The 9,006-nt window shown below is 43.2% G+C and overlaps 1 protein-coding gene across 1 annotated transcript in view; it reads left to right on the top strand.

The window, feature by feature from the left end:
* Positions 1 to 1,009: 1,009 nt before the first annotated feature.
* Positions 1,010 to 9,006, top strand: part of Usp32 (ubiquitin specific peptidase 32) — a 122,016-nt gene continuing 114,019 nt past the window's right edge. Inside the window, exon 1 of the mRNA XM_027426392.2 lies at positions 1,010 to 1,159. Coding sequence (XP_027282193.1) covers positions 1,102 to 1,159 — 58 coding nt within the window. The 5' untranslated portion in view covers positions 1,010 to 1,101. The remainder of the gene's footprint in view (positions 1,160 to 9,006) is intronic.

The following is a 9,006-nucleotide window of genomic DNA, read 5'->3' as shown; positions in this document are numbered from 1 at the left end:
GTACAAGGGAGGCTGAGGCATGCGAATCGCTAAGTTCGAGGCCATCATGGGCTACAAAGAACCTTAAGTATCTAAATCCAATCCAACCCAACCAATGCAACACATCCAAGGCGGGGGGGGGGGCTTAAAAATGTGTGTGTGTGTGTGGGGGGGGGGTCAGGTTCAGCGGGAAGGAGGTGGGCCGACGCAGTGGCTGGGCCTAAGGCCGTGAAAAGATAAACGAAGGCAGCCGGTTCCGGAGAACGGGAAGGCGCAGAAAAGAAAATACTCAATTTTGTGACACGGTTCGCTGCCCTGTCATCAGGGTCCATCTACTAAGAGGAAATACACAATATCTTCTCAGAGAAGCCTTGAGAGTCTTGTTTTCCCCTTATGCCCAAACCCCCCTGAACATCAGGGGCTCCCCGGCCGCCCGCTGCTTTGTCTCCCGCACCGCTTTCCTCAGAGCCCGGCTGCCTAACACTCCCCGAGTCTTCCAAGGTGGGTCTCGGCCACCGCAGCGCCAACCGTCATCGCTCCGGCCCCGCCCGTCAGACGCCAGGGCGTGGGGGCGGGAAGAACCGTCCTCGGACGCCCCGGAAGTCACTGCCCTCCTCTCCGGCAGTGCGCCGCGGCGGGATTCGAGGCCTACGATTGGCCGGAAGACGAAGATGACGCGTTACGTTCGGCGTGATCGCCCCGCCCCTGCGCTCCCGCGCGCTGTTAGCGTGGGGTGGGGCGGAGCGTGGCCCCGGGCGGCCATTACCCGGAACTGTCCGGGGCCTCGGGTCAGGTGACCCACGGCGGGGCTGGCGGGAGGGGGGAGGAGAGGAGGAGTGAGGAGAGAAGCGAAGGGAGGAGAGAGAAGAGAAGGGGAGTAGGAGGGAGGGGAAGGGGGCGGGGTGGGAGCGGGTCACGTGACTCGGCATGGAGGAGGCGGCGGCGGCGGCAGCGGCGGCGGCGGTCGGGAGGAGTCGCCGGGGCAGGAGCCGCACTTGTTAGTGTTGGGGGAGGAGGGGGCCGGGGACGCCGACACCGTCAGCCGGCGACGCCGCGAAGAAGGCGGGAGGGGGGTGGGGGCGAAACCAGGCTCCGACCCCCGGCCGAGGGGATGAAGGGAGCATGGGCGCCAAGGAGTCACGGATCGGATTCCTCAGCTACGAGGAGGCTCTGAGGAGAGGTGAGGGGGAGGGGTCGAGCCAGCTGCCGGGAGGCCAGCGCCGGGCGCCCGGGGGTGGGTGGCCCGGAGGGAGGACAGGCAGGGTCGGCTGGGGCGTAGGGTGCCTGGCGGAGGACGGGAGGCCAGCCGTGGGAATATTGAGGGCAGGGAGGTGGAGGGGGGAGCGGTGTTTGGGAATTGGGGCGCTAGGGGAGGGGGCGAAGCCTTCTCAGTGACGGGGGTACCGGGCGCTGGCTGGCCATTCGATGCGCTCTGGTGGCGTTGTTATCTCGTCTAAGTCCAGGGAAGCCTTATCCATCCCTTGTTGGATGGTTCAGTCCTCCCTTCCAGGCCCCCCACTCATCCTTCAGTGCCATTTTCTCCTATCACTCTTTCATTAAAAAAAAAAAAATCCTAATCTGGTTCCTAACAGCTTTGGCTGGAGAAGAGAAGGCGGCTGCAGAGCGTTGTTTTTGCTTCTGGAAGTCTTTTCCTATTAGGGAACCTTTGGTTTTTCCCAAGGTCTTTGCCGCTCTGCTGAGGGCGATGACTATCCTTCCATTTACTCCTTCCTGCCACCTCTCACCCCTTCAGCGGTTGACTTTGATTAAGAAAGACCCGAAATGAAGTTGTGTTTAAGGTGAGACGAGACTAGACAGCTGGTGTTGCCATAAGACCTTGTCTTAGGTTTCCTCTCCTCGGACATTCATCAGACGGGTTTAGTGCCCAGTTCTTACCCTCTCGCTCCCCTAAAATGGCATTCAGAAATCCAGCATTGTGATACTGTGTAACATCTCCCTTCAGAGACTGGCCTTGCTGTCAGTCTTAGCCTGCTGCTGCTGCTGCTGCTGCTGCTGCTATTGGCTCTGATTCACACTGTGTTGTTAACAGCCCCAACCCCCTACCTACCACTTACTCTTGATACTGTTGTCTGTGATCACTAAAGCTCATGCTAACTGGAAGTTTCTTGCACAGTTTGTGGCCGGAATGTGACTTAATTTTTCATGACTGAGATTTGAGTGTGTGTTTGTGTGGTGCTTGCATTTATTTTCGACATTTAATGGATTTTCTTGGTAAGAAGTTAAAAACATTAAGCAGATTAGAGGCCAGACATTATTGTTAACAGATTTCTAAGACAAAAAAAAAAAAAAAAAAAATCAGCCATGCGCCAGGTGGTTTTCGTAGCTTGGGATAGAAAATGAAAATATGACGAAAAGACATTTTAAAGTGAGAATATAGAAGTGAGAGCTAGGTCATATGCAAGGAAAATTATGAGTTCACTGGACCCACTACCTAATAAATAGATAATATATTAGAGAATTGTAGTTGCATCAATTTTGGACTGAGCAGATAACAAAAATAAGCCTTTTAGTGGTGTCTCCCTCTCCCAACAGCATGATGATTGTTCTTAGGCACAATCTTAGCTGAACTTTTTCTCCCTGTTTCAATATGAGAAATATTCCAAATTCTTGATGTATTTCCAACCCGAGTAGACCAGTCATTTCCTGAATGCTGTTGAGCTTGACAGGTCTGGGGGCAATTAGTCAATGGCTTACATGGCATGAAATAGGGCACATTCAGATTGATTTACAGCTGCAAGGTTCAGAAGTGTTTCTCAGTTTAAGGGTGTGAATACCAGTGATATACCTGGTGTTAAGAAATTCTAAAATTAAACTTTATTCCAGCTCTTGATGATTTGTTTTATATCAAGTAAAGATTGTACATTGTGTTTTCTTGTTTTTTGAGACAGGGCTTTTTTATGTGTAGCCCTGGCTGTTCTGGAACTCACTTTGTAGACCAGGCTGGCCTTGAATTCAGAGATATTCTCCTGCCTCTGCCTCCCAAGTGCTGCGTTTAAAGGTATGGGCTACCATGTCCAGCAAGATTGTATGTTTTAAGATGTAACTGAAGTTGGTATGTTTAAAAATGACCTGGTGAGAGGTTTTCATTTAATTTGTTATGAAGCATGTTTGTGGATATAAAATGGGTATTTGAAGTAGTAAAGTATATATAGTCTTAATAAAGGGTGTTTGAATGTGTTTGTCAGTTTTGCTACAGGGATATTAAACCAAAAGAGAAGCAAGTTGATAAAGTCTAAGTGTAAACAGGGTATGTTTAAAACAGGATACTTACTGTTCACTTAAATTAGACGTCAGACTTCAAGTTAAGCTACAGAAAGGAAGATTTTATAGAGCCTTTTCTGGGTCTATAGGATGGTTTGGAAACCTTTTGGAGGTGCCTGAGTAAATTAAATAGGTGTGGAATACCTGCATCAATTTTATTTATCTGTTTACTTTGTTTAAGGTAAGTTGGGGCAGATAGGATTGGTAAGTAAAAAACCAGCTTCGGCTGGGCAGTGGTGGCGCACACCTTAAATCTCAGCGTTCTAAGGAAGAGGCAGGTGTGAGTTTGAGGCCAGCCTGATCTCAGAGCAAGTTCCAGGATAGCTAGGGCTACCCGGAGAAACCCTGTCTTGAAAAGCCAGAAAACAAAACAAAACAAAACAAAACAAAAAAACCCAAAAACCGGAAACAAAAAAGCCAGACAAAAGAAAAGAAAAAACAAACATGGTAGAACTATTTGACCCTTTGACTTTAATTTAAATGATTGAGCACTATCTACTGCTTATCGATAATTTCACAGCATTATAAAAGTAGTCTATTGTGTTACAACAAACCAGAAATTTCAGGCAGTTTATCTAGCAAAGTGGGACCTTGAAATGCAGTGTTGTGTTAGTGACAGATAACACTGGACCTGAGTGAAAGGGCAGTCTAGTTTATGTTTGAGGTGCTAGAAATTAGGATGAATTTTAGGTTTATATCCTATTTTGGCCAGACTGCCAATTATTTTAACTTTTACTTTTCTGAAAGTATGTACCTGTAAACATATTTGGGAAGATGTGTTAGTGGTAGCTTTTTTTTTTTTTTCAGCTTGTATAGTAAATACCTTGGTAATAAACAAGACTACATAGAGGTCTCTATGTAGCCCTGGCTGTCCTGGAACTTACTATATGTTATATATACTATAACAGCTATGGCCTCAAACTCAACAGAGATCAGCCTGCCTCTGCCTTCTAAGTGCTGGGACTAAAGGCGTGTGTCACCACTGCCCAGCAAAGCTTATATATTCTTAAAAATAAATTCTAAGCCCTCAGACCACAACGTTTAAAAAAATGTTGGATGAGGATTGACATAGTGGCACACGACTAATCTCAGAACTCAGGAAGCAAAAACAGCAGATCTCTGTGAGTTTGAGGCCACAGCTGGTCCACATAGTGAGTTCTAGGCCAGCCAGGGCTTCAAGAGAGACCCTGTCTCAAAGAAAAGTTGGACGACAAACATTTTAGAATTCAAAGCAAAGTTAAACATTATCTCTAATTATTTCTTCTCTGCACCTCCTTTTTTTCATCATTGTAGAAACAGGGTTATGCTTTCTCTCCCTTTTTATCAAGGATTGATAGATTTAAAATGTTCTTGACTCTATAATATATTAATTTCTCAGTCCTTTCTTTCTCAGTGCTGGGACTCTAACCTAGCTCTTTATGTATGTAGGCAGGGTTCTACCCTTGAGCTACTTTTCTGGCTCTGTCTTTTTTGATATAGAGTTGATGTAGTGCAGACTGGACTTGAATATATTATGTCAACACTGGCCTCTAGCTTTTGGTCTTCCTGACTCAACCTCCTGAGTGCTAGGATTATAGGTAAAAGCCACTACACATAGATGTGGATTTTTTTTTTACAACAACCTATGAAAGTAATTATTATTTTACTTATTTATATATTTTTGGTTTTTTAAGACAGGGTTTCTCTGTGTAGCTTTGGAACCTGTCCTGGAACTTGCTTTGTAGACCAGGATGGCCTCGAACTCACAGAGATTCATCTGTCTCTGCCATCCAAGTGCTGGGATTAAAGATGTGTGCTACTACCTTCTGGTAGTTATTTATTTATTTTAAAGATTTGTTTTATTTATTTATTATACAGTGTTCTACCTGCATGTCAGAAGAGGGCACCAAATCTCATAGATGGTTATGAGCCACCATGTGGTTGCCGGGAATTGAACTCAGGACTTCTGGAAGAACAATCAGTGCTCTTACCCTCTGAGCCACCTTTCCAGCCTAGTTATTTATTTTTTAAATATGTTTTTTGAGACGGGTTTCTCTTTGTAGCCCTGACTGCTCTGGAACTCACTCCGAAGACTGGGCTTGCCTTGAACTCAGATATCTGCTTGCCTCTGCCTCCTAAATGCTGGGATTAAAGGCATGTGAAACCACTGCCTGGCTTAAATATGTTTTTAGTTGAAATAGAATTATATCATTTTCTTCCCTCCTTTTCCTCCTTCCAGCCCTCACATATTCCCTTCACTTTAAGGTTCATAGTCTCTTTCTTTGATTATTATTGTTGTGTATATGTGGTATGTATATGCATGCATATGAACTAATGTATATCCTGCTGAATCTTTTTTGTTGTTGTTTGTATGTGTATGGTTTCAGAGCTGACCACTCTTCATTGAACCAGTAAAAGGGCTTATTCCTGGGAGAGGCTAATTCTCCTCCCAGTAATCATTAGTTACCTGTAGTTCTTTGTCTAGGGATTGCGTGGGGCAGGACCCTGTGCAATTTTCTCCCTTCCGAGTTAACATGTCCATTGGTATAACCATTGTTCTGGTCTTGTTGGTGCAGCCATTTCTAGGAGAGATTGTTTGATAGCAGACTTGCTGGTATTTTTGCACTTAGAGTCTTTCCAGTCCCTCTTCCTTGTGGTTCCTGAGCCATGGATGCAGAAGCTGTGATGTATACATTGGGATTGGACTCCTCTTGATCTATTGATCTCTGTATTGTATTCATTTATGGTTTGCTTCTTTGATGGAGGTGTGCAGCTACACCTATCCAGGAAAGATTGCTCAGCACAGTCACATTTTAATGTTTCTTTGCTCATCCATTCAATTAAAAAAAAGTTTCTTAAACTAAGCTCTGGCTAAAAATAAGGCACAGAGAAAACAGCTAACTAAGTCATTCTCTGTAGGATCAAATAGCCTGGGTCAGTAATTTTCACTAAGATAGATATGCAGAATATCCATAAGGAGTGGGAATAAAACATCAGAGCCTTCATTTGGTTATAATTTGTGATATTTAATAATGTACATAGCCATTAAATAATATTTGCATATCTTATTTATAAACTGTTAATATAGTTTGTTCGTTTGTTCCTTCCTTCCTTCCTTCTGAGTTTCCTTCTGAGCTTCCTTCCGAGCTTCCTTCCCCTCTCCCCCCCTCTTTCTTTCTTTCTTCTTTTGAGACTGGGTTTTTCTGTAGTTGTGGCTTTCCTAGAACTCACTCTGAAGGCAGAGAGCTGCCTGCTTCTGCGTCCTGAGATCTGGAATTAAAGGCATGTGCCATCACTGCCTGGCTTGATGTAGTATCTTTATTTCAAATATTAATGCCGTGAGTACTATAGAAATGTAGAATGTGGGTGAGTGGCCATGATGATGGAAGCACCCCTGCATTGTACTCATTTCCTGATATGTGCTTGATAGTTACTTGTTAAAGAATTTACTTTCCTAGTCTCTTAGAGGTGGTATTTGTAGACAGAATGATTTAGCATCTGTCTAGATTGTCTATACCACTACACTTGGGATTCAAACCACCAACTTCTAAACTGCAAGTAAAAATACCTTAACTTGGAATAGTTGGAAGTTCCAACTAAGCATGCAGTAGTTGAAGTTCCAGCTAAGATTTTGCTTGTCAAACTTCTCCATGTTAATACTAAAATTTCACTAGATTGACACTACCTGTGATAAAACGGTAGTATTTCTTGTCTGTCTTAGAGTTTAGTGAGGTTTTGCAGTGGTAGCACTCAGGATGGCTTTCAAAATGATGGGCAGTTTAGAGTTGGGACTGTGATACCTGACCAATAGCCAGACACTATCTCAGGAAAATGGGAGATTTTTGGCACTAGATCACAAGAGAAGTTAAGGAATTTATAATTATTATCATTGAGGTAACCATAGAAAATCTGCTATCACTGTAGAAGTAGAGATAAGTACTGGCAGTTTGGAAGTTGTAATGTTAAGTAGCTACAATGGTCAAGGGATTTTTACTTGTAGATTATAAGTTGGTGGTTTGACCATCAGATGTGGTACAGACCTATAATAGCACTCAGGAGGCTTGGGCAGAAGGTACCAATTTCAAGGTCAGCTTGGCTCATATAAACAAGATTCTGTTTCAGACAACAGTTTCATGGTTTATATTGGTATTTAAAAACAAGGTGAGACTGGCAGTTTTTTTATATTGTATCTAGGAAGCATGATTTCTCTTTTCATGGCTAATTTATGCTCCTGCTTTTGACATTTCGGCCTCTGGTATTTGTGTATTGATTGAACTATTCCATCCATTTTCTGAATGCCAATCTGTGTGGGTATTTACGGTTAGTGGTAGGTAGTTAATTATTGACACAGAAGCCTAATAAAGCTGGGTTCTTTAATATGTAGTATTATAATTAGAGGCATAAATGTTCTAAGAATGTTCTAAGACCTATCCTATGTGTTCAGAAATAACCAGCATTCAAGCTCTGCTGTTAACACTTTTTTTTTTTTTTTTTTTTTTTTTTTGGTTTTTCGAGATAGGGTTTCTCTGAAGCTTTGGAGCCTATCCTGGAACTCGCTCAGTAGATCAGGCTGGTCTCAAACTCACAGAGATGGCCCTCCTCTGCCTCCTGAGTGCTGGGACTAAAGTTGTGTGCCACCATCGCCTGGCCTAACACTTTTCTTTATTAGAATTTAATAATCACTAATATGAAACTTCCAAGTTTATCAGTGGTTTTGTGTAACATGTGTTTTGGGTTTCTGGATACTAAATTGCTTTTAAACAAAAAGCATACTAAAATGAGGTTTTACAGTGGAGGTTTTATAGCTTTTCCATTTCTGTAAAGAAGGTGGTTGTTTAGTTATATCTGTGAAAAAGCTTTTTAATTTTATTTTTTTGTGGTGTGATAGGATTGAACTTGACCTTTCAGATCTGGGCAAGTGCTCTACCACTGAGTTACATCCCAGCGTTTGCTTTTTGAGACAGGCTTTCACTAAGTTGCCTGGGCTACCTTTGAAATTGCTGTTCTCTTGCCTGAACCTTCTGAAGTATGGTATTACTGGTGTATGTCATGATGTCTGGCAGAATAAGCCTTTTAATATTCACTATGGTTGACTTTTGATAATAAAGTTTGAAAGGTTCTGGAGAAATTTCCTTTGTGGAAAGGATACTTTTATTAAAATAGGCCTCTTTTGCTGGGCAGTGGTGGTACACATGGTACACATCTTTAATTCCAGTACTCAGGAGGCAGAGGCCAGCCTGGTCTACAGAGGGAGTTGTAGGACAGGCTCCAAAGCTAGAGAAACTCTGTCTTGAAAAACACACACAAAACAAACAAAAAAGGCCTCTTTTAGCCTTAATCATGACTATAAATGGTACCACAGTCCCCACCCTGTTGTTTATGGCCAAAATATAGACACACTCATCTTTAGTTCATCCCTGCTCATCTTGTCATCTTGCTCATTTGGTGTCCTGTCTGTTAATTTCTGCCCAGCTTTCCTACCTCTACCAATGCTCTAGTCCTAGCTGTCACTGTTTTGGTAAAGTATACAATAACCATTATGCTCTTAAAATCTTGTAATTCCTTTCCTCCTGCCATTTTTTTTTCTTTATAAAGATAGGGTCTTGCTGTGTATCCCAGTTTTGAATTCTGCTTCAGTGCTGGGATAAAAGTCTTGCACCACAATGCCAGGTCATAAATCCTTTATTTAAAGCCTGTTTGTTATTTAGGGGAGAAAATGTACCCCTTATAATCTATAAGGCCCCAAATTATTCTGCTTGAAACTCT

Source organism: Cricetulus griseus, chromosome 7 (assembly GCF_003668045.3).
Source record: "Cricetulus griseus strain 17A/GY chromosome 7, alternate assembly CriGri-PICRH-1.0, whole genome shotgun sequence".
NCBI lineage: Eukaryota > Metazoa > Chordata > Mammalia > Rodentia > Cricetidae > Cricetulus > Cricetulus griseus.
Note: the sequence above shows the minus strand (reverse complement) of the source record. Positions and strands in the feature narration are given on the sequence as shown.